This window comes from Stigmatopora argus, chromosome 9, assembly GCF_051989625.1.
Source record: "Stigmatopora argus isolate UIUO_Sarg chromosome 9, RoL_Sarg_1.0, whole genome shotgun sequence".
Lineage (NCBI taxonomy): Eukaryota > Metazoa > Chordata > Actinopteri > Syngnathiformes > Syngnathidae > Stigmatopora > Stigmatopora argus.
Window position 1 is genome coordinate 14,855,411 of NC_135395.1, and position 26,023 is coordinate 14,881,433.

The window sequence follows — 26,023 nt, forward strand, 5'->3', positions numbered from 1 at the left end:
ACCAATCTAATTTTGCAATTGTTTAGAGAGTTTGAATTCAGAGTTTGAAAATTTTCAATGGTTTAGAGCAGGGGTGTCAGACTCGGGTTGGTTCGCGGGCCGCTTTAACGTCAACTTGATTTCACGTGGGCCGGACCATTTTAGATATAATATTTAGATTTTTTTTAATAAATGGATTAAAAGAACTGGATTAAAAGCCCTGAATATTATTTTTTTTATAGATCCAAAACAATGTTTATTTTAGTTTTTTATATATTTTTAGATTTTACAAAATGATTTTTGAACTAAAAACACAGAAAAAATGATTAAAAATTACAATTATTGATTTAAAAGGGGGATAATCAGGAAATTTAATATACATCTATACCCTTCATTTTAATTTGATCCTAAAACTGAAAGTCGGCACTCATGATTTACTTTCCCGGGCCACACAAAATGATGCGGCGGGCCAGATTTGGCCCCCGGGCCGCCACTTTGACACATGTAGTTTAGAGAGTTTGAATTCGGAGTTTGAGAATTTTGCAATCAGAGTTTGCAATGTTGCATGACACCATCCCTTACGGGGAAAACAGTGAAGGAATTGTTGAAATGTTTACAAATTGGATTGAACAGTTTTTTCTTCCTCTCAATGTTTGTATTTATTTATTTATTTTTCCTCCTGGGCGTGCACATTTTTGCAGCACGCCAAACGATGAAGACACATTCACCATCGATACGACAGCATCAGCAGCAGCAGCAGATCGAGGGGGAGCAGGAGAGAGGAAGTAAGTTACCTCCTCTCGCCATCTCCATTAGCACCAGCACCTTCATCATCATCGTCGTCGTCTCTCTCTCTCTCTATCTTTCTCTCTCCCTCTTCCTCTCTCTCTCTCTCTCTCTCGCCCTTTGGAGTTCAATATCGGTGAAGATGATGTTGCGCTAACCAGCAGCGGGAGGAGCGCTTGCGCAAGAGGTGTATTTGGAAGTTGAAGACGCTGAGGAGACCTATGTATGTTCGAATCCCGTCTCTTTCCCCTTCGCCAATGCAAAAGGAAATATGCAGCGAAGCGTTACCCTCCTGTACATCTGTTTACTGGGGATGTGCTTGGCTACGAGCGCAAGTTTCCCAAGTAACATCAATATAGGTAAGGATGGCACTCGCGCGCCTTTGTCTCCTTCCAAAAAAAATCACATCTCTATCGCGCTTTCCCTCTGGAGCCACTCTTATTATTTTCACCATCATTGACGATTTGCCTTTGTCGCTCAACAGGAGGATTGTTCCCCGCCGAATCCCACGAATATGAAGTGTTTCGCTTCGCCCTGTCACACCACCAGGACATCCCTAAACTGGTGCCGCAGGTCGACATGGTCAAGAAGGGAAATAGTTTTTCCATGACGTATGCCTGTGAGTATGAATGCATGGTCGCCATCTCTTCGCTCGTGGTTGCTCTTTCAAAACTCTTGGTGCAGAGCGAAAATGGCATCTAGGCCGTGCGGGGTGAGTGGGGGGCTTGGAACTGTTGCGTGGGGACTTTTTTTCTTTTTTTTCCTCCAACCTCTTGCTGCGTAAAACGCGGTGCGCTTTTTGCGCTCCTCTGAGGTCAACATCTGCAGCGTTATGTTTAAAAGCTTTGGGGGTGGTCCTATAGGCTGCCCCTTGATCTTTAAGGGGCTCAAATTGCAGCAAGAAGTAAAGGTTTTAAAATGCATTTGATCATCATCATTGCACTGGAGCCTTATTTATATTACAGCCATGCAACACATGAAGCAATTTAACATTCTAGGGCGTTGAAAAGGAGAAAACTGTCAGAGAGATTTGGGCTGTTGTCTAAAATTATGTGGAATTATTCCAGTGCTTTCTTTTTTTTAAATCTAGATAATAGCAGGGCAGTCAGAGCAGTGGGGACTGGGGATGCTATTCTCATGGGGATGATAATGTGTGTCATAATGCCAGTCAGAGAACAAGTGCATGCCTCAGAGATACAAAGGAAATGTCACAGTAAATTGCTTCCTTGTTGTTATCCTACATTTAGCTACTCTCTCTATAATAGCAATTTTGTTTTGTATTTGAGTCTTTTTAACAGGGGATAAAATTCTGCCCCATGCACATTACAGTGTAAATGCAGTATTTTATTAAAGATGTTGCAGTTTGGAAAGTGAGATCTTTTCCATGCATTGGTGGATGAACTGGAGTAATCTTTTTGATATTATCTTAATGAAAGCTATTTGAATTTAATTTTCTATAAATAGGCGTGATGGGGATAGATGTGTTACATGCACACAGTAGTTCAAAATCATAACATACTGGCACTGTCACTGAGAAATTCAACAAAAAGGGAATCAATGGTAAAAGATTGTAATGTCAATGGTTAAAAAAATATCTGAGGTTTTTAAACTTTCCTTTAAGGAATACCATCATTTCTCATGCAACTGGGGCATGCGTGTGTAAATAAAGTAAACAAACAAAACAGGCCCCCATTGATGACTTTCTAGAGTGGAATGGAATTTTAATATTAAGGTCATGGAATAGAGGAATATCCACAAAGACGCTTATAAATCAAACATCATTTCATGTCTTTATTTGAGACTTGAGTTCATCTTCATTGTTGTTTAATAGCTGAATTATACAGGTAACATTCATCATTTTCATTTTCGTTGGTGATTTTTTGTGTGTGTGTGTAGCCAATACATTTGTGTTTGCAAATTGTTTACTGATGGTTGAGTAGGATGTCGCCTCATTTGAGTGCAGGCCACAGGGCTTCTGTTCCACCTAGTGATGGTGTGAATGTGAGTGTGACCGGTTGTCTCTGCCTACTCAATTTCCGACGGACTAGTGACCATCCTTGCGTTTGATGTCAGCTGGGATAGCCTCCACCACTCTGCAACCTTGCGAAAGATAAGCTTTAATGAAAATTTATATTTTGTTACACTCTCCACTGAAGTGATAGTAAAGAGACATTTATGTCTTCTACTATTTTGCTGAATCAATGCAGTTAAAAGACCCAATGGATTTCTGCATGCGTGTAGGGTTCCGAATTGGGCTCTTTATATTTGTTTGATGCAAAAAAAAGTGCCATATATAACTACAAAAAAAACCTAGACTGCTCTTATAGAAAAGAGTGGTTCCGTTTCATTTAATGCCAGCTATCAAATCCCAAACCCCCGAGACCACATTTTTGTTAGTGTTTCAAAAACCGATGCATCACATCGCTTTATCCATGAGTCCAAAAGAATGAGCCATCTTTCCTTCTAAAATCCTCTGTGCCGACCATCAAATCAAACACTTTTTTTTCATTTAGTGACACTTCAAGTTCAACACTATAGACTTGACCGTGCTAAGTATGTCATCGATAGCAAAACGATCACTTCTTCTCTAATAGAGCATTTCTCTGTCATTTCTATAGAAATGTGTTTGCGTCATGAGTCACAAGAGAAAAGCAGTCTATTCCTGGGTTTCTATTTAACATGCTTAAATAGATGAGCGTGCGTGCTAAAATCTCAGTGCCCATTCCGACATCTGTGTAGGATGTCGTGAGTGAGTGACAGTTGATAGTGGGAAGGTGCCCAGTGGCTCTTAGGGTGCATAAGTGTGAAAAGCACTGGGTGAATGAACCCTTGTGCATAGGGCATGAATAGAAGCTCCGGATGAGGGTGATACTCATCAGCTGGCTCCGATGACTCGCCACTTCCTCGAGAGGCGATGCCTCCTAATGCATACACTCACACAGTTGCACACATATACACAATCCCTGGCACCTGCCCTGAGGAAAGGGCCTGGAGTAAATCCTAACGGTGTCAATATTTTGCAACTTCCGGTTGGCCACTACTCTGGTTCAATAAAATAGTGAAGCTTGACAACCTGCAATCCATTAATTGGAGCTCTGTCCATAACATGTAAAACTGTTTCGAAAGAATGGAACATAAAATAGCATGTTGAGTAAAATGACTTCACATTCATTTCATTGATTAACATAATTTACAAACACACTGTTTGTCCATATATACAAAAAACGAACAACTGCAACCCTGGCTATTTTCTTCATAATTGTTTAGGCTTCTCTGGTTAAATGATAGCGGCCCGCTCCCCATAGTTGGCTGGGACTGTACGGAAAATGAATGAATAACATGTGAGAATAATATTGATAAAAGGATTAGGTCATCTTTTCCTTCAGTCCTTTCTGATCAAAATGTGGATTAGAAGCAGGTGTTATGTGTAAAGGTGAAAATTATATTGCTGTCATGCTAATTTCTGTCTTTAGTAGAAACAAAGGATGTTATGTATCTAATTACGTTTGAGAACAAACATATCTTATTTGTTTTTTCCTCAGGATTTTATAGTCTCAAACTTTGTCAACATTGGAGGGATAAAAGAAGTGATTACCTCGCCATTTCGACTCATCGTTCAAATATCCCTGCAGCTTTAGAAAGCTTGTAAAAAAGACAATAATGCTAGACAAAACTCTCTTAAGAAATTAGTCTGATATAAAAGTTTCAAATAAGTGGTTTCCACAAGACGGTACTTACTTTAATTTTCGGTTCACACCAGCCAAGCCCGTTGAACGTATTCTTTTCATGCACGGGTCTTGCTGTGTACCATTCCACACATAGATGACTCCATCAGAGATGTTAGTGTGACACATTAAAAGGGAATATGAGCAACTGCTCTGACTGGCGACGAAGACTTTTTAGATCCAGAATGACTTTTAAAAGGACACGGTTGTGCTCATCTGCAAAATAAACCATGGAAAATGCATCTTCACCTATTGGCACAGCTCTTGGAGGCAGATTTGCACCAGTCCCGAAAATAGAACCATATATACCTGTCAAGTATTAACAGCAAAGCTATTATTACATTCTGTTTTGTTTTTCTATTCCACATTCTCGGCACGACTGGATGTTCAAAGGTCTTTAGTCATTGAAATTGGAAAGCTTTCGTGGATGTGGTCATTTTACAGTCGGTAAAATCTTCTCTCAAGTGGCAATTGCTCTTGTTTTTCTGGACCTTCACTTTGAAATCCCAGTTTTTCGTTATTCGTGAAATTATCGCCTTTAAACTTGGTAGTTATAGCATGGTCTGGTATCATTTGATCCTTGGATTTAAGTTTTTTGTGTGTATTCGGGTTGATTAATAAAATCCAGATTTATTGGTGCCTGTGTTGCCTGTATGTTACAACCATATATATCAATATAGACTAGGGAAAAGGCTTATACCAAAGATCTACTTCAGTGATTCAAAATAACTGCTAGGGTCGCTGCATGTACATGAGAATATTAGTCACTGTTCCCCTCAGTTAGGTATCACATTACCATAATCTGCTATTGACTTGGTATATAATAAGGACAAACTGAGTCACAAGCTTCAAATCCTCTGCAGGCTCATGCTTTCATGATCGACTTTTCTCTTTGATATCTATGTGTGCACATGCATATGACAGGGAGCGTGAGTGAGAGGAGGTGTGAAGGGATTAACACCACTCGTTAGCTATTTTAGGTAATAAGCCCTGCTTTTAAATGACAGGATATAGCACCAGGCGGCAATGTATAACGGTGCTATTTAAAACGTACATTTAGCTTCAGGGTTACTAATGTGCCTTTGATTTTGTGTCCAGTTCATTCATTGAGGAAATAAAGCTTTTGTATAGACTAATTAGTGTTCATAGAAAAGACTATTTGTACTGTTGCTGTGATGCAAGGAGCAGTGTGTCATTGTGTCTGTGAGGGAATCTCAAAGGGAACTGTTAAAAGACCTATGAGACAGTCATGATCAATGATTCCTGCCAAGCTAATCAATATAGGATGAGGGGGAGGGTATGCCCCTCCTGAAATAAACCTATCAAACAGTGTTGTGGCAAGATTGGATGTATATAGGTCTTGTCAAGGAGAGACTGTGACGGCAGAGGTTAAAAGATCTTGTCAAGAAGTGATTGTCATTAGATGGAAAATCACAGCAGTTGTGCTTTTGTGTCTGAAGCAGAAGTTGTGAGCGCTGCACAGAATAGCAGAAATTAATGTCGCATTGTTTCAATCACCACCATCCCAATAATAATATTACATTAAAAAATTATACCCATCTTGGAAAAACACTCAAATGTACACGTCAATCTGTCCATCCATCAATCCAGTCTTCTTACAATCCTTTCTCATTTCAGTTCAAAACAAATTCTCTCAATATGCAACATAAAATGGACCAAATAAGTGAGTTTTGACTTTTTTTTCTTTAATCTGCTGTTGTATTGACTAGATTAAATTGTGTTTAACCACACTATTTAAATGGCATAAAATTGTCCAGGCTTGTGGCCTGTTTGGGTGAACAATGCCAGTTGTGCAGTTGTCATCATCTTTTCTGTTTGTTATGACTGAACAGCTGGAGTCATTGTTCAAAAACGAGCGATATATCATTGAGTAAAATGAAAATGTCAAGTGAATACATTGTTCATTTCAAACATGCATCATAAGATGTTACAATCCAGAATCAAAATTAGACTTTTGTTTTGTGACTGATTTAAAAAGAAAAAATAATATATATTTGACTAGACACATTATTAATAGTGCAGTTCAACAAGAACTCAACTTATTTTTTCTTTATCCTGCAGATTGGCACTAACAAGTTAATTACAATCTGTACAAGCATTTGTGTAAAGAATTCACCAGTCACACACACGTACACAACAACAATAGCTAACAAGAGATTGGCCAGATGTGTTTAATGTATTATTCAGTCCAACACATCCAAAGCAAACACTCAATGGAATTATGAATTTAAATATTCAACAATAAGCACCAAAACTATCACTATTAACAGCTGTAATGCATAATACTCCTGTGGGCAGAAAGGAAAACAAAATAATGACCTCACTTTAACTTTTATTTGGATGTTTTTAGTGACACTATATGACATTTTTAACCCCACCTTCAGGGTTTAAAGCAAGTACTTACAACCTTAGTTTGGAAATACTGCAAGTGTTGAGAAGAAGGTTAAGCTGCATTTTTCTACGACCTGGTGGCTGCTCTGGGAGAGCCTTGGGGTGATGTACTATATTGTGTTGCTTGTCTGTCTGATAGTGAGGTGCAGCTTAGGTGAGTGACATCTGTAGTCCTTTCATGATCGGATGGATTACTTGGATGTGATATTGAAAAAGAATAGTGGGTTATTGTTCCAATGTGGTTGTTTGTTGAGGTGAAACAAAAAAGAATTGAGTGATAAATTATAAAGTAAGCTGAAAACTATTCTCTCAGCAGCAAGTTTCTGGCAGGTGCTGGTTCGATGAATAAGTATCCACCATAGGGGATAGTGAATGGCCCATAGCAATCAATGTAGATTTCCAGAAGTGCTCCCCAAGCAGCAAAGTGATGGAATGGGGAGCAGGCAGAAGACGCAGATTGTTCCTATGTGCTCTGTCTACTTTTGTTGCTTTACTTGAGAAAAGCAGAGAAATGTGCACATGGGGCACTCGACAGGGACGAAAGAAAAAGTTAGGTGGAAAAAACACGTTATTTCCTTTTTGTCACAAACGGTACAAATAAACCTTTTTAATGGAGAATTGTCTAGCCTATCTAAACCTATGCTTCTCATGTAAAGTACCAAGATACTGTCAATGGATACTGTGTATATTTTCATCTCCAGTTTGTACAATGCCATGGATGTTTTGATTGTCAAGTTAACTGTATGCAATGTCTTATGTTTGTAATTACTTTTATTTTATTTATTTGTTCCCTTTTTTAAACTATTGCCATCATAGAATGTTATTTGGCCTGTGATTGCAGATACCTTTTTTTGAAAACTATAGGACACGCTATAATGACACTAAAATTGACTGGTGGCCTCAAAACACATCTTGTCTTGTCTTTATTTTCAAAATTTTGGAAGTCTAGTGGATTATATTTTCTTGAACCTTTGGGAAATGTTCTCGTTTCGATCATCTGCTGTAGCTTATGTCAAGTCCCCTTATCGTGCGTTGATGCAGTCTCAATACTTGTGCTGTATTGTTGTATTTAAACACCCTCTCCAGTATTTAAAAGAAATCTGTCATCTCTGGAGGTAATGGCAACCGGGATGAGGACGTCTGGCCTAGTGATGTGTTTTGTGGGCAATTAGAAAACAATGTGTTGGGGGCTGCAGAGTGAGCGCTCCATGATGGCAGCTGTCATGTTTTGGGTGGCAAAGACAGCAGTGAAGTTGTCCCTTTGTCACTGATTGTACATCTCGGGAGCCTTCGCACACTCCAATAAAGAGCAAAAACTACAAGTATATTAAGTAGTCTGATATGTTGCTGCTGCTTTCGCCCCACAGTGCGGTTGTCATCCGTAAGACGCCAACTCCTGTGTCATTGAGTTACACCCTTTTCATGTCGTCAGAACTGAAAGACCTGAGGATTTTTAGAGCGCTTAAATATGCATCCCACACACAAATTCAGTCTTACACACATACAAAATAATTTCTCTGAATAAGTGAATAATACTTCCGTGACTAATAATCATCCTAACGCATAAGCACTGGCACATTTGTAATTTGTTAAAGCTGATCGACTCACATAAAGCAAATGCTAAATGCCAAGCACACTATAATGATTTTTTAAAAACTTGTTAGTGCTGTTGATTGTATAAAAACTACCTGTTGAAAAAACAGGTAGTTTTTAATACATTCGCAGACCCATTTCATATCAGGAGATAGAGTACGCTCGAAAAATGAAATGTATTTTGTATATTTGTGCACAAAATGTTTAATTTCTTTGTCACGTGTTTCCCTTTACAATGATAAAGCTATTTTATTTTTACAATTTGTACAAATTGACAGGCAGCAATTCCTCAACATAAAGGGTTCTCTCATTCTATAATTTATTAGCATGCAGCTTTTATTGTATCTTCCTGCTCCACATTTTAACCTCCATCACGTCTCCTGTCAGCGAAATGAAACTGTGAGCAAAATTTCCCCCCTGTGCTTACCGACAGCGATGCAGACAGGAGATAATTGCAAAAGCATGATTGTTAAGGAGATAATTGGTATTTCCATACCCCATGATGGGAAATGGCTTCGACTGGGGTTCTGACCTGCTGCCCAGGTATTTATTCAGCAGGTGGCAGGCCTGGGCTTGCACACCACGGGGAAAGATGAGGAGGAGAGACAATAGCCTAGTAGGGGCGGGCTATAAGAGAGGGGAGCGAAACACCCGATGCTGAGGCGTGTGTTCTTGCACCCTCGATTACCTGTCTAATGAGGCGATGCTGCACCATTGTTTTATTACTTAGAGGAAATAGAAGAAATCTAGATTTCACCCAGCAATCCCCATTTCCCACTGCTAGGCCCACATTTGTTTTCTCTCCCCGCTGGAGTCTTCCCCATTATCTCCTCTCACAAGCAATAATACATCTGTTTTTCCTTCCCTGCCCATCAGTTTTGCTCTGATCCTCTCGGCACCTCATGTATTAAGGCATTCCTATTTATTATTAACAGCTAAAAAGCCGAGTTAACCCCTCATAGCGCTCTTCTTTAATCCATTGACTATCATTGACACTGTAGACGTCTTAACCGTTTTGACTGGATTGGATTCAATATTGGATGTCCACGCTGCCAAAGGCACATTCCCTGTTAGTTCTTACAATTTGAATGAATTGGATAGCTGTCCTTGTCAATGCCAAATAACTTCAGAGGGTTATTGGGGGCCATCACTCGAGTGTTTCTTTTTATTTTAGATTTTATTAATTTATTGTCATAACATTTTATTGGGCGGCCCGGCGGTTGAGTTGTTAGCGCGTCAGCCTTACTGCTGTGGGGTCCCGGGTTCAAATCCAGGTCGATTCACCTGTGTGGGGTTTGCATGTTCTCCCCGGGCCTGTGTGGGTTTCCAGCGTGCATGGTTGTCAGTCTCCTTGTGTCCTGCGATCGGCTGGCCACCGATTCAGGGTGTCCCCTACCTCTGGCCCGCAGTCAGCTGGGATAGGCTCCAGCACCCTCTGTAACCTTAGTGAGGATAAAGCGGTTCAGAAAATAAACGAATGAAAAACATTTTATTCATTTATAATTGTATTCATCAAAATGATGTATATGTATGCCAGTTTTTTACGTATTTTCCTTTTTAATTTACCAACAAAAGTCACTTGCCTAAACAACCATGACATTAAGCTTGGACCTTATTGTTGCCTTTCTGAGGATTCATCAATTTTTAAAATTTATTTCATCTCACTTCAGGCACACAATCATTTTTCTTTCCATCCCTTCTCATTTCTAGTCTATCTTTATTGACAACCACATGCGAACACACACATCAAGAACATCACTGTCATAAACATTGGTTTATTGCTTTAGCATAAGCTTCAAATCTCTTTTGAGCCAAAGGAGCTAAAGCCGTTTTTATGGGAGAATAGCAAGCACACCTCCCTGGAGCACAACACTCCAGGGGGCATGTGGAAACTTGAGAGAATTGTTAAAGGCCAAATAATCAAAGTCTTCCCCCAAAAAGAAGAAGGAATGACAGCACAGCACAAATGCCTGGTTGCTACAATGTTTTAGGCCACACAACCAGAGAGAAAACACGAATCATCTCTAAAACACACTCAAACTCATATTACCATCCACTCACTGATGGAGACATTCATGCAGAACCACGCTGGTTCTATGTCCATGTCTTTTAGGGACCAGTCGTGTGCACACGGGGAGATTGATTGCTCTGTGTGACTCACAGCAATTCTTCCCTCAACCGCCCATCACCTGAGGGTTTCTTCACAAGCTACGTGTACAAAATGCTCTTTGAATAAGGTATTGGCATCCTTTGTTAGGCCACTCATTATTGTGGCTCATTATTCACCACAAGATGGATGGGACCAGAGGGGGTATAACATGCTCTGTTTTTATTATACACATCATCTGACAGTTATCAGCCAAAGGTGGCTGAGCGAAGCGCGATCACGTACATCTTCTCGTGTCTGGTGTCAGATGTGTTTATCTTCCTTCCAAGTGCTCTGTGGTTGATTGAGTGACCCTTCACCCTTGTGGAGGTGGTGTGTTACCAATTGTTGTGACAGAAAATGCCCTACCCCTGTCATTGACACACTCCACGCCACCCACCCACCTTAACCCTCAAATAAAAATAAAAATATGGCATCAATATGACATGCAGCAAGGGCGGCACAGCAGGAGAGTGGCTATCACGTCTGCATCCCAGTTCAGAGATCGAGGGTTCAATTTGGGCTCTGGCCTATTGTGTGGCGCTTGCATCTTTTACCCGGGGTTACATGGGCTTTTTCAGGGCACCCTGGTTTTCTCCCACATCCCAAAACCACATTTATTTGGCTGGTTGAACACTCTAAATTGCCCCATGTATGAGTGTGAGCTTGTATGGTTGTCGCCTTGTGCCCGATTGGCTGCCTACCAATTCACGGACTCCTCTGCTGGTTGTCTTTAGTTGACTGGGATAGGCCAAATCCACTCTGCGATCCTTGTGAATGAATGAGGGATCTGTAGAAATGGACTGATTTGAAGTATTTGTTCGGACGCAAATTCATACATGATGATTTTGCATGCCCTCTATGTGGTTCAAAGAAACAAGAGCTATGTTACATGAACATCCACTTTAAAAATGTATAATTAATAAGTGCAATGTTATATTCTATCATGAATATTTAGTACACATTGTAAGAGAAACATTACATTGTTTTTCCTCATTTTTAAATGTATTTACCCATCATGTTGAGAAAACTTGCTATTCCAATCAGTATGCCCTCTCTCTCTCTGTCTCTATTTCTTGCTCCCTCTTTTTTCAAGCATGGTCAAGATCACCCCAATATTGATATTGTAATCGATACCCATATTGCTTACCACACATTTCCTAATATTGTACAGATCTGGATCGAATAAAAAAATCTGAACTGTCTAGCCTACCACCATTTTCCAACATATATGGGGACAACAACAAAAAAGAAATACAGAAAAAAAAATCTGTCATTTACATGCCCTGCTAGTCCAGCCGTCAGTGACACTTCTGTCATTTGACATTTGGCTCATGCTAAAGAAAGGGACAGCTGCAGGCTACAGACAACACCAAATAAGCAAGACCATAATTGTGTGGGGTTGTTATTGACAGACCCTACTCCTGTGTCTCTTGAGGATTTAAGATTTTCTCTAATGTGACTTAGTTCTCAGCTTGGCCTCAGCTGTTGAAAATCGATCTGCTGTTTCCCACATTTCGTAAAGTTTCCCTTCATCTGTGTGTGTGGGGCAGATATTTTGGGGTGATATTTGTTTGAAGTGTAAATACAAATGTGATGCAGCAGAATTGTGAATCAAATCCTCCATTATTTCCAATATTCTCTCTGGATTTTGTGAAGCCAAGTCAGTTTGGCAATTTCCCTAATTCTTGTAGAGGAATCCTAATTATGACAAAACACTCAATTTTCCCTCCAATTTCCATAGTTTTAATTTTTTTATTTTTTTTTACGCAGCTGTAATTCCTCATCATTCATAACAGGGAAGACAAGACGTCCCTGGGACCCTCTGGTCTCTCCTCTTGCCTTTGTTCTTTTTATACAGCAGGGTTATCACTATGCTTCTTCAACTAGTCATATGCATGACTTTTTTAGGCGTTTTTTTCAGCCCTAATGAGGTTCAGTATTTGGATTGGATAGCTTTATTCATCCCGGATTCGGGAAATTTCATTGTGACAGTAGCAAGAAAAGGCATAGTTATAAGTTAGACAGTACTGTTGCAAAAGCCGCAGAACAACAAAGCAAAAGCACAAAGTACAAAGCAAATCAAAGTCAATGGGATCATTAAGAATCACCAAATCATTTAGACAGAAAAGCAGCAAAAACACAAAACGAGCATATCATGCTTGTAACCTTTTGACTGTTTTTGGAAAAATGAGCAAGAAGATTCAGAAAAAAGATAAATTGAAGGCTCACTAAATGCTGGTATCATTCATACTAAGTTCCAGTTAAATTTTTGTGCAGACTTTTTGATACACCCATCGCATCTTGTTCGCTTATAGGCGGCAATTCATAAATATGACAGGATATAATGCTACATGCATCATATACAAAACAACACAACCCAGTGGTCACAGTTAAACATAATTACTTTTAAATGTAATACTCGACATCTGTGCCCGAGTCTTTAAGTCATTCTTAACAGAGATGGTGAATAAACCAGTAGATAGAACCAAATAATTCCTGGAACCATGCGAGGCCAAAATAAAACTCTGCTCTAAATACTTCCATTATTCATTCATTCATTCATGTTCCATAACGCCCATCCTCGAAAGGGTTGCGGGGGTTGCTGGAGCCCAACCCAGCTGTCTTTGGGCAAAAGGCAGAGTAGAACCTAGACTGGTTGCCAGTCAGCTGTAGGGCACACAGAGGGACAAAAACCATCTGCACCCCCAATCATACCGCCATCAGCGGGATTTGAGCCCACGCCTGCCAGCCTGAAGACAGGCGAGTGAACCTCTACACTACAAGGCAGCTACTTCCTTTACGTGAGGTAAAAAAACAAAACAAAACAAAAACATAATTGGTTAAAAGACCAGTGTGTACAGTACTGTAATGGAACTCTATAAATAAATGGAATAAATAAATAGCAAGTTGTGCTTTACACACACTTCATCTAGGCTGATTATTTAGGCCACTGGAAATAATAACTTGAGAGAATTAATAGTGAAACTACGTCATAAATACTATATCTCAGAATGTACATTTACAAACAAGCCATGAAGAAAAGTGTGGCGAGGTGAAAAATATTCTATTTCAGGGCTTGCTTTAAGTAGGGTAAGTCACTAGGTTTTTGGAGCACTCGAGGCTGCATATGTGTGTGTGTGTGTATATATATGCGTGGACATGTATTTTCATGTGTATATTCCCTCACCCCTCCCCTTCACCCTCTGTCTTCGTCATAGGCGAGAACACACATTCGCCTGCCTGGAGGGTGCAGGTCTGTGACAGGTTAGGCGTTTTGGATACAGGCCATCTTCTCTGTCTTTTCCCCGGCTTCTGGTGGCGAGCTGGCCCTGGTGCAGGGCACAGGCAGCAATATCAATCTGTTTGGTTAACACTGAGATAAAGGCCACCAATAACCATAGCAGAACTTGCTCAGACCAAAAACCGCACGTGTGACTCTTGTGAACTAGTCATGACGAGACAGTGAACATAAATGAGCTATTTTGGGATGGTCGGGTGTGAACAAAATCAGCTTGACAGACAGAAAATGAACAAAAAGAGAGAGACAGAGTGAGGGATAAATGCAAATGATAGATGGAAGCCGCCTACTGCTGCCAGTGAAATGTCAGTGGAACCCCGGGGATACATTGATTAACCTCTTTATTCCTAATCTGCCTTCAGCTCCTGCAGCTTTCACTGACAGTAAACAGACAAGCTGCTGGAAAACAAATGGGTAAGGTATATGCATATGGTGTATGCATCCCAAATCTGAGCACCTGGTTGGGATGGATGTGTGTGACTGCAATAGGCCCTGCGATTGGCTGGCAACCAATTCAGGCTGCCCCCTGACGACAGCCCAAAGTTGAAACTGTTTTGTTTTATTCCGTGTTTTACTTTAAAAGATCATTAATTGCAGGATGTCATTGTTTTGCGTCACTTTCGGACGGTAATTCCACTGTCCAAAATGATGCCTCTGTGAAAATTCTTCTTTTAAACACTCATTTTGGGTAAATCAGCCCAATTGGATTGTTCAGCATTGACAATTAATTTTTACCGTAGAAAGAAACATAATGTTAATTGCAGTGATCTTTCTAGGGGATAAAACGCTCCCCACATAAAACCAAATTCACAACTAACTCATGCAACTCTTGACAGCCAGAATCAAAAATGCATCACAGTTTATCTCAGAAAATTAAAATTCAATCTCTGACGGTAGTTCTTAATCTTGGTTTGATCAAAGGAGCGTGGGAGTCAGTTTCAAGGGTTCAGGGGAGGCCAAGACACGCACGCACACACACACATGCACACACACAAACACACATTGTGTTTGTTTGTGCTGATTACCTTATATTATTGTATAAAACTTCAGAACAACAACAGTCTCAGCCCCTTGGCTTTCTGATTCTCAATCTGTTTGTGTAAACCAATAATTTAAGGGGTGGAAATAAATTGAGAATATATTTAAACGTGTTTATTTATATAAAAGTAATCATCTTCATCTCCTTATCTGATAAGATCACATTGGCAGTAGCTTCAGCAGCAAATCCCAGTCTTCTCATTCCCAATCCATTTCTTCCAGCTCTATTGGGTAGACTCCAAGATATTCCCAGGCAACCAGGGCCTCATAGTGTCTCTAGTGGGTCATTCCCGAGTCTTCTTCCAGAGGGACATGCCCACACTACCTCACACCAGGCAGGCGCCCAGAAAGCACCCCCAAGCCACTTCATCTGTCTCCTCTCTACAGTAGCTACTTACTAATACACTCAAAGGTTCTGAATCATGTCCATGAGTACATCCTGTCCTAGAAATAGGAATGCAACTTCAGCCCAGACTATGGTGTTGTTCTCTAATGTACATCTACAGTATATTTTATTTGAGCAGTTCTGCTTCTAACAAGACATTATTTACGTACATTTTAATTCCTATGCTTTTATTACTACCATTTAATTGTGCATTTTCTCTCTTTTTCCTCCCTGCAGTCTGTTCCCAGTTCTCCAAGGGCGTCTACGCCATCATTGGATTGTATGACAGGAAGACGGTCAACATGCTCATGTCCTTCTGTGGCGCCCTCCATGTCTGCTTTGTTACACCATCCTTCCCGATTGAAACGGCTAACCAATTCGTTATCCAGCTGAGGCCTGAGTTGCAGGATGCTCTTGTGGGCGTGATTGAATACTATGGATGGAACAAGTTTGTCTACATGTACAGTTCAGACTCTGGTACGTATGTATCGGTTTGTTATTCACCATTTTAATTCATTTTTCAATAGTCTATCAATGTCTCTAACTGTGCAATTTAGATATATGAAGCAAGAATAGAAAGAACAATATAGAAATACATCTATACCAACAGAAAACAAATTGGTCATGTAACCTCCTTGGTGTTCATACATCAGGCATGACAATGAGGTGTATGAATGAGTAACTGTCAGGCCACCTTAAACTGTGAAATTGTTTTTATACTGGGGAAGAATACTGAAAAGAAAATTGCACTTGCACCGACTGGAAGATAAATCACACAAAAGAACCAAAGATTCAGCTTTTCATTGTGCTCATCTCAGCAGGAATTTCTGTTGCTTAAAAATACACAGACAGTACTGGAGAAGTCATCCTCATGTCTGCTTATCTTTTCCCCTGGAATGGAATCGGTGCTATGCTCCCTATATGTTGCCACGCCCTTTCTTAGCTCTCTTGAGTCATGGTCACAAATGAGGGGCAACCATGCACTATTTTCTGCTAAGGAAAAAATGCACGTATACACCACCTTACTATTCCTTTAAAGTTAATGTCTGAAGAAGCAAGAAATATGTAACACTTTATATCTAATATCTAATATATACTATTTTAAGCTTAAAAACCTGGACTACACAACACTAAGCTGCTATGCTTACTAATAGACAATGACAAAGTTGTCATCCTTTTCATTTGCCCTGTTGATACATGATAACCTTTTGTTACGCCTGTCTTTAAGATTGTTTTAATTGTCCTGTGATCTCTTGGAGATCTAGCCACGAGGTGTTCATGTCTGTTTATACTGTATGAGTACTGATGCATGCCCGTTTGACTGAGTGGAAGAATCGAGTCAATGAAATCCATTTAAGAAGACATTGGTTGCCTGGATACTATACTGAATCCCTTTTGTCCACAAGGTCAATTCAAGAATTTCACGCAATATCTTAAATTTTCTGGTTGTTGTTTGTGAGTTTGTATTTCATCACATCTAAACTGCTCAGTTATTTCTGTATGTATGCGGCTGTGTTAACTTCATACAATGTTGTCTTCAGGAAATAAGATTAAAATTTCATTATGAGCATTGAAAAGTTGCAATTTGACATGATGGTCTTGTTATCTTGACATGCAGTAGTTGTAAAAAAATCTACCTATGTTGTTTTCTCTTACAAAACCTAAGATTAGGAAAAATAGGCCATTAAACCATCATAAATATCTCAGTGATATGGTTTCCTAAAGGGTTATTTTCTCTATTCTCAATTGCCTGGTGCCCAAGGGTGCATGTGGGAGCCAGATTCCATTAAGATATTATTCTCATTTCGGATGCCTTCAAAGGACCGTTTTACTTTGGCTAGTCCTGTGAGAGCTCTTGTCATTCTCTTTCCAAATCATTGGGGTGCATCAAATTCTTGTCTTCATCTGAAATAGAATGTTCACTGAAGGAAATCAGAACAAAAATGGAGTGGAGGAAAAAAAACTCACTGTAATTGGACAAACTACTCTAACATTTATCAAAGACTTGAATAAAATGATTTCTTCACTATTTTTTATTGTATTTAGTTTAAAGATTTTACATTATTAGTGAGGTCTGACAAAAAATAAATTATTAATTTTTTGTCAGACCTCAATATTCATGTAAAAATGATCCCATAAAAACACCTTTATAATTATTGTTATTATGGTATTTTTGTGTAGAATCGGGTATATCCAGTCACATGAGCGATAGCAACAACAACAAAAATACCATAATAATTTATTTTATTTTATTTATTAAGTTTTTTTTCAGTTCCTCTAGGCAGGACAGTAGAGAGTGGTGAGCATGTCTGCCTCACAACTATGAGATTAAAGGCTCAATCTCAGGCCTTCCTCTTTCAAGTTTGCATGTTCTCTCCATGACTGCGTGGGTTTTCCCAGGGTATTCCGGTTTCCTCCTACATTCCAAAAACATGCTGAAATTGGCTAGTAATGGATTCCGATTGTAGACCGCCTACCACTCTTGGTTAACTGGAATAGGCTTGTGCAACCCTTATGAGAATAAGCGGCTCGGAAAAGGAACTAATAAATGAACCATTTGCTTTAAATGTGGCTAAGACTATACTGAATGTTGCTCCTGTGATTGACTGGAAACCGGTGCAGGGTGTATGTACTATTCCTCTGAGCCACAGTGAAACTGGAATATGCCTTAGGGTCCCCTGATGAGGATATCAGTACAGATAATTGATGGCAAATCTGTATATTACTCCTTTGTGGCCGCTATTGCGTGATTTATTTCACTGATCCAATTATGCGGTCACAAACCATCAGGACTCTGCGGAAAGTTTAATAATTACAAATTAGTAATACATAAACAAGACTAAGCTCTCCCAAAAAAGTATGAGAAACATTCATTTTGTGAAAATTTGTTTTTTTTTTCTCTTTGCAATTTCACAGTAAGTTGGGAGGGCAAAATGTTTCTTCAGCCAGAACCTTGGACTTTCTTCACAAGCTTTGATTAATCACATTCTATGTCACCATTGCACACATCAGTTCCAGTGTTGGATCTGATAACCTTCGGCTCCATTAGGTTTCTCTGATTCAGTGTTCAACTTCTCCAACCAGAAGTGCATCACTTTTCATCTACGCCTTCTGCTTTCCTGCCAGTCTTATTTATTTACTCATATTGTGCTTATTTATGGAGGCCGAACGTCATCCATCCTTTTGTTAGTTAATGACTTGGCGTCAAATAGGTAGCATAGAGTGCCTGGAGAGCAGCTGGTGTGCATTCAAATATGGCCGAGGCATCATTTTCCAGAACCACTGACTGCATTTCTCATTTTTCTTTGCAGCAACTGTTGTTGTTGTTCTAGATGAGCTATTATTACACAAGGTAATAATATTTGAAACTCTTGAACAATCATGACCAAAAGAGCGTGTCAGTGTGCAAAAACATTGGCTGTCCGCCCAATAAACATTGATATATCCTTTTTTACATCTTATTGCTATTTTATAAGTATTTTTATTTGGGTAACAGCTGCACTGTGGCACGGTAACTGCATCGCTCCTTGGAATGTTTCTCGTTTTCAGTTTGAATGGCTGACTTTCAAGAGAAAAGGAGCAAACAGCAGAGTCAGAGCTTTGTGTGTTTTCTAATCACCTCTTATTTTTCCTGTTTTGCCAAGAGTTTTCTCTCATTGGTTGCTCTCGCTCTTTCTCCACGGTGTGCCTGTGTCCAAGGCAACAGTGTACTCTGGCAGTGTCACTTGTAATTGGTGCTTCGAGGATGTAAACCGGGTTGTGATGGTGTCTTTGGCTGTGATGCATGGGCTGAGTGTTTGTTGGTGTAGAAGTGGTCATTATTTAGGCCGGCCCACTTGGGAGTGTCAGTGTGTTGAATGGACTTGATCGCTCATTACACTTTATCCCTGAATCTACAGGGGATGGGTTTGGTTCCCTGCCCTTAGTTCTGCCCTATAGTGTTATTACTATGGGTAGGAACTGGCAGTGGAACGTACAATATGACTATACAGTAATAATTTTAGTTATGCCGACTTAGAATCTTAAGTTGGCATGATCAAAAATAAGTTTTACTTTTACAGTACAGGGATAAAAAGTGATAGAGGGACAGCTAACAAAATAGATATTTTCCATGCTTGTTTTTTTGATAGTATATGCAAACAACATGTCTCATCCTTTAGGAAACTTTTATCAAAAGCTCTCGTCTCTTATGACATTACTTTAAATGTAGTCACATTTGTGTATGGTTCTTTTACCTCTGACTAGGCCTGTCAGTGCTCCAGAAAGTTTTGGACACAGCAGCAGAGAGGGACTGGCTGGTGACTTCTGTCAATGTGGAGACCATGACAGAAGCGTCTTTCTTGAAAGTCTTCCAGGATTTGGACAAGAGGAAGGAGGGTCAAATTATCATTGACTGTGAGACAGAGAGGCTCACTGGCATCCTAAAAAAGGTAAAAAGCTTTTCTTATTTTACTATTATACACCATTATGTTTTAACTATCTTAAAACCTCAAAGAAAAATAAACTCCATCTGTTTGGTTGTTTTCTTCTTTGGGCACATGGGATTTATTTTGAGCAATTATCTTCCTCAAAGGAGTTAGGGAAAAGTGGCTTTGTGTATTTGGCTTTGCATGGTTTAACAAGATGAAGAGAAGCGGTGATGCAGAACAGAAAAGGATATGCAGGTAGTGACAGCATTAGTTCCTCTGCTGTTGTGTGCAGTCTCCAAGCATCTAAGACAAACCTGATAAATGGCACAGGTTATGCATTAAGATCCAGCAATTCTTCTCTGAAAAGATGAGCTCTCACCAAGATGGTGGTCAAACAAAAATGATTCAGGAATCCTAATTGACAGTTTAATGGAAACATTTTGAGTCTCACTCCTCCCTTTAGAAACAAACTCTTTGTTTTGTCATCCACAAGGCAATCTTGGCTTTCAAATGTATGTTTTTGTTATAAAAGAAAAAAAATGATGCATTTAAAATGAATAACACCTATTATTGTTGAGTGCATCTATTTGATTTATTTGACTCTACAGCATTTCCAAACTGTTAAACATGAAGCTTTAAACACAAAAGGCATTAGTTTGTGAAGCTGAGTAAGTTTAACTCGAAATGCTTGGACCTTCCATGGAGTTTCCCCCAGTGGTAAGTGCCGGGGTGCATTTCTAGAAAAAAACCCACATATAGCAACATAAGTACGCCTTTTACACAACCCTTAGGTACCAGTAAAATCTGTTAAAAATATGTAGTACATGTAGAGCGTAATGGAATTATTCCATGATTGATAAATCCACGGGATAAGAATACATTAGTATTTTTCAGCGCAAAATATTTTTTAAATGTGTGCTTATTTGTTAGCATAACGTGCTCTTATTCTGTGTCTGAACCAATGTGAGGTTGTGCCGAGGCACATTTTTGACCCTCTTTTTTGTAATCCCTCAACGTTCTAATGGCGGCTCTCCCTGCAACTCCTAATGAATCATACTTTTGAACAAGCCGTCATACACATATGGTACAATATAGTCAATTTCAATGTGAATGTTATTGATAGCACGGTCAACAGTTAAGGTTATTGCATCAGTTCTCACTGCTATATAGCAACATGGATTGAAAAGTATTCTATTCATACAGCCACCATCAATCTTTTTCATCTGTTCCTCGCATCCATGGTACCCCGCTCCCGCATCCCCACAGTATCTCAACCTGTATACAGCTGTGCAACACATACACACAACTAGAGGCCCATCTGGGTCTTCTGCCCTATAAACTCCCATGTTCATCTCATTCATCTCTAACAGTACACGCAGATTCTCCAGCGATAATGTCACTGGCAGTATCCTAAGGGTGACTTTTCAGAGAAGCTAAATGTTAATGTAGTCTTCTTGGAGAACATCTGTGATGACAAAAGTGTAACAAGTGAAATATTACATGGATCTTTTTGTTTGTTTGTTTTTTATGCATAGAGATGATCCTTTCATTTGGGGTCATAAATGGCACACATTTGCATATGTAATGAACAAACATTTGCACTTAGTAACCCACGGTGGCTGTTGTATGTGTAGCAGTGCGGGTCGCGTGTGCGGTTAGATTGTGGGTCACCGTCTTGCTTTCCCTCGCCCGGGGCTCGACCACAGGGCCTGTCTTATGCTGGGGTCACTATTAATAAAAAATGTCACCTTCTGCTCTGACCTGCAGCGGTACTACGCGCTCACATGTACACACACAATAAAACAAATGCCCTAGGTGTAAATCCTGAGAGAATGAGAGACCTAATGTGTGATGACCTGCACACTAGCTGAGAATAGGCACATGAATGAGGTGCTTATCTTCTGTAACGCTATTTAATTGGATGGATCATTACTTAAAACTACCTCTGCATGATCAGGCTTAATTTATGTGACTTTTGAGCATGTTGTTGACACTCATGACATTCAGTTATTGTACACTGAAATACTGTCTTTTTTAAGGCAAGACAGTTGCCTTGAGCGTGGCAATGGGGGTTGAGGGAAAGAGGGGGGTCTATTTAAATGTCACTCAAAGTGAGGCTGGAAATAAATCTTTCCTTTGAACAAACTGATGCTGACACTTTACTCCACACTTCTATTTGTTACTCCATCCTGTCTGACCCCTAGGGTCGGGTTGACCGGTCAACAGTAAAGATAACAGTGTCATGCCTAGTAGTGTTTTGCCATTGTGTTGGGCAATGAATTTTTTTCCCCTTAGTTGACACTGATGATGTTGTTATAGTGTTCCAGTATTTAGTATCTGCCATTGAAATCACTTTTATCATGTAATATAAATCCTGGAAAAGGGCAGTGTCAAAGTCAAATTACAAATTAGTGTTGAGAGCTTGTTAGTTTTCTGTGACTCTCTATGGATAATCTCGAGAATGAAAAAAAAAGTCAAATGTTGACCTCATTTTTCATTCCCTGCCATCACTCAAAATTGTATGGACCTACTTTCTTGACTGTCAAGAACACTTTTCTGGGTACAATCTACTGCATTGACAGTCTCAATCTTTTTCTCACTCAGCACACACACGTACACACACGCAAACGCACACGCACACACACACACACACCACAATCTTCTGTCAAGGTCATTTATTCCTTCCTTTTTCTCCTCACCAGATTGTTGAGAAAGGCAAGAATGCAAAGAGTTACCACTACATCTTGGCTAACTTGGTAAGCATTATTTTAAATTACTTGCATTTCCACAATGAGTGTTTAATGCTGAATAACTGAAAAGGCTGCATTATGTCTCCATGAAACCCTTCAAAACATTTTAAAAAATGGAAGCAAAACCTAAAACTAAATAAAAACCTGAGGAGAAATGGCACTGTGCCTTTTAAATGATTTAGCCTGATCAAGTGACGTAACGAGCAGTGAAAAAAAATCCCAATGACAAAGGTCAGACACTCAATGTACTGCAAGATTAGATCAGTTTGCTCAATTTGACTACTCCCATTTCCCACATGCATATTCTATGCTGACCACCCTGCAGCGTTCTTCATATCCACTCGTTGATGCACAAGGGGAAATTGACATTCTAGTAATAACGGCATTAATATGCTGCAGCTAGAACATTTTCTCGCGACTCTGATTATTAGAGCGACTCAATCTGGCTTGTCTGCCCCGAATGGATGAGTTCATTTTAGATGATAACACTTTTCACATTTCTTCAGGGGGTACACAAGGAGATGGCAGTTATTTTCAAATACGAACATGAAAAAGTCCATATGCATTAACCTTTGTTCCCCCCAAAAAATGTGATGGTCCAATCTCTGGTATTATAAAGACTTTAAACTAGCCTCCATATGGTGTAGAAGTGGTTTACTCGCGTGACTGCAGTGCAATCGTGGTCTTCAAATTTGCATCTTGGCTAAATTGATGTTAATCAGATTTTGGTCTGGCTTCCAATGACTGCATGATATGTTCAATCATTATTTTAAAATCACTACTCTGTTTAAATATAATATGCAAATATGATCTCTCCAAAATACATTTTCTACTGGGTCTTTAGCGGAATATTTCCCCACTCTTTGTTAAAATGCTGGAAAAAGGACACCTGGAAGCATACTTTAGTGTGCAGGTGGTGACATTTGCTTCTCTTGAATCACTAGCTTTCATGTTACAGTTGTTGCCATGCCAACATTCACCCTACTTAGGGTTGCATTAAAAAAGCCACACATAAAGCTAGCTACTCAATCAGCCTGGCTTCAAGATAATGATCAATTGGAAATGACTGGAAAGTCTTTAAATCCAGTAGGTAGCCATGCAAAACACAGATCTAAGTAATTCAAAGCATAGAGGGAAAATGGAAGATTTTCTGCCAGACAATCCAGAGGAGCACCTTCACTTCTCATCAGTCAAGACTCTTCTCACATGCTCGGTCTGGACTTCCTACTCAATCACAACCGCATGCCTCCTCCTGACAGGCACACAGCCTTGCCTTTGTCCCTTTTGCTCAAAAGGCCTTCTTCACATAATAGGGAGGAAGTCTCTCTAGGACATAGGCCTGTCATGATAAGTTTTTCAGGATGATATATTTTTCCTGGAAATTATCGCAATAAGGGATTGTATCCATTTTTTCCCTCTCTCTCCTGCTGGCATAATATTTTGACAAAACGGTCATCTAAACAAATACATTTGAAGGTGAAAAAAATTGTTAGAGTTAGAGACTCAGTGAGACAATAGTGGCTCTTTAGTCACTAGAACCAAATAAATGCCAAAATATGCAGTATCATATGCAAATCTTCTCCACATTATCTGTGCTTATATATGTGAGTTCCATCCATCAGCTTTCATCTCAAGTTCAAAAGAGGAGTGTTTCATTTTCGGGATGCTATAAATTATTAATAAATGGCTATTTCACAATGAGGAAATGCATTTCAGTATGTTTCACTGCATTCTATTTTACTGTTTTAGCTTTACAGGACAAATGACTAGCTTGGTTGCACTGCATTTGCCCTTTCTGAACATTTCATTATCCAGGGGCATCTAATATTGTGGCCAGTGAGCGTAGTCTCTTGCCTATGGCCCTCACTCTTCCTGTCTGTCCACCTCCCCTCACAGGGTTTCCTGGACATTGACCTGACAGACCTGCGGAAGGGTGGAGCAAACATTACAGGCTTCCAGCTTGTTAACAACTCAGAGCCCAGTGTCAGTAGAGTTGTCCAACAATGGATGGAATTTGACAACAAAGATTCCAAAATGCCCAAGAGTGGACTCAAAGTAACTAGTTTTTTTTTTTTACAATCTTTCACTTGTTTCACCTTCTCTAATTGGAGTGCTGGTTTATTAAACTACATTGTTCACAAGTACTCACAGGATTATAGACTATATGATTACACAGCAAGAATTTTTAGCTCCCTTATTGTTTGAAGCGGTTAACCAGGGGTCATGCAACTGGATGGCAGCATATTTTTCTCTGATTATATCACATTTCAATAATGAAAATGGTGCTGTGTTGCTATATAATTTCCTGATAAAAGATTTAACCAGCAAAGTAATGTGACAGTGTGAAGCAATTAACTCTAGATGTGAATAAAAAATTAAATGTGATATTAATCTTCTAGTTATCACACCATTCTACAAAAATATTTCTGTTCACCCACACATTACCTTCTAACATTGACTGTTTTGTACCTAATCATTATTCCTGTGTTTCCAGTACACTGGCGCTTTGACATATGATGGTGTGAAAGTCATGTCAACAGCATTCCAGAATTTAAGGAGACAAAGGATAGATATATCGCGCAGGGGCAATGCAGGGGAATGTCTTGCCAACCCACCAGCTCCATGGGGCCAAGGCATAGACATCCAAAGAGCCTTGCAGCAGGTCTGACCACACACAGAGACCCCTTGCATTCAAACGCACAAACATCAAATGTCATACAGCTACATTTAAGTGGCACATGCACTAACAGCTCCCGAGCGGTGGCTGGCTGAGCAAATTAGGTTTCGTTCTGTCACCTAAAGTTCACATAAAGTTGAAGGAAAGTCCTCAGTATCAAAAGTGACATAGAGGCTGGTAAACAATGTCTGCAGGCACTCGCGCTTAGCTGTGATCATCATGGAATATGACATCAGCAGTTACGTTTAGAAATGTAATATTTGAAAGCAGAAGAAAGTGGTCTAGCTGTGAGATTTCTTGAAGCCATACTTAATTAGACACACACGTAAGCAGTTGTTCTTGTAGAGTTGCAGAGACAATTCCTAACAACAACGACTGACTAAACAGTGTCATTTCAAATTATTTGTTTTAATTGTCTGTAAAACTAATTATAGACTTGATACCACATTAAATGAAATAGCATGCATGTACCCAAGCGGCCGGAGGCGCCGTCTGCAAAACGGCTGTGCAGAGGACCACTCAGAGTCAATCTAGCCATCTGCCTTCGGATAGACTGTGGAATGAAGCTGTGTTCGCTCAATTAACCCCATCACGCCGCCAAGACAAACACTCCACTGTAGACGAACACGCACCCCATATGTCATTTACCTCCGTAGGGAGCCAGATGCAGTCTCATACTTGTACAACATAGACACCAAAGCCTTGACATCAAGGGATGAACAAACGTTTGTGACAGAGAAAATGGCTTTTATATATTTCTGTTTCCATATATCCTACCCTGTCTCATTTTATTCCAATTACTGACTCAACATCTCAAACTCA

General features: G+C 39.7%; 1 protein-coding gene across 4 annotated transcripts in view; it reads left to right on the plus strand.

The window, feature by feature from the left end:
• Positions 1-715: 715 nt before the first annotated feature.
• Positions 716-26,023, plus strand: part of LOC144082065 (glutamate receptor 1-like) — a 48,572-nt gene continuing 23,264 nt past the window's right edge. For all 4 annotated transcript variants that reach the window (XM_077608889.1, XM_077608891.1, XM_077608892.1 and 1 more), the window contains exons 1-8: positions 716-764; positions 892-1,124; positions 1,250-1,384; positions 15,603-15,842; positions 19,611-19,795; positions 22,477-22,530; positions 24,421-24,579; positions 25,019-25,186. In XM_077608889.1, coding sequence (XP_077465015.1) covers positions 1,037-1,124; positions 1,250-1,384; positions 15,603-15,842; positions 19,611-19,795; positions 22,477-22,530; positions 24,421-24,579; positions 25,019-25,186 — 1,029 coding nt within the window. In that variant the 5' untranslated portion in view covers positions 716-764; positions 892-1,036. The remainder of the gene's footprint in view (positions 765-891; positions 1,125-1,249; positions 1,385-15,602; positions 15,843-19,610; positions 19,796-22,476; positions 22,531-24,420; positions 24,580-25,018; positions 25,187-26,023) is intronic.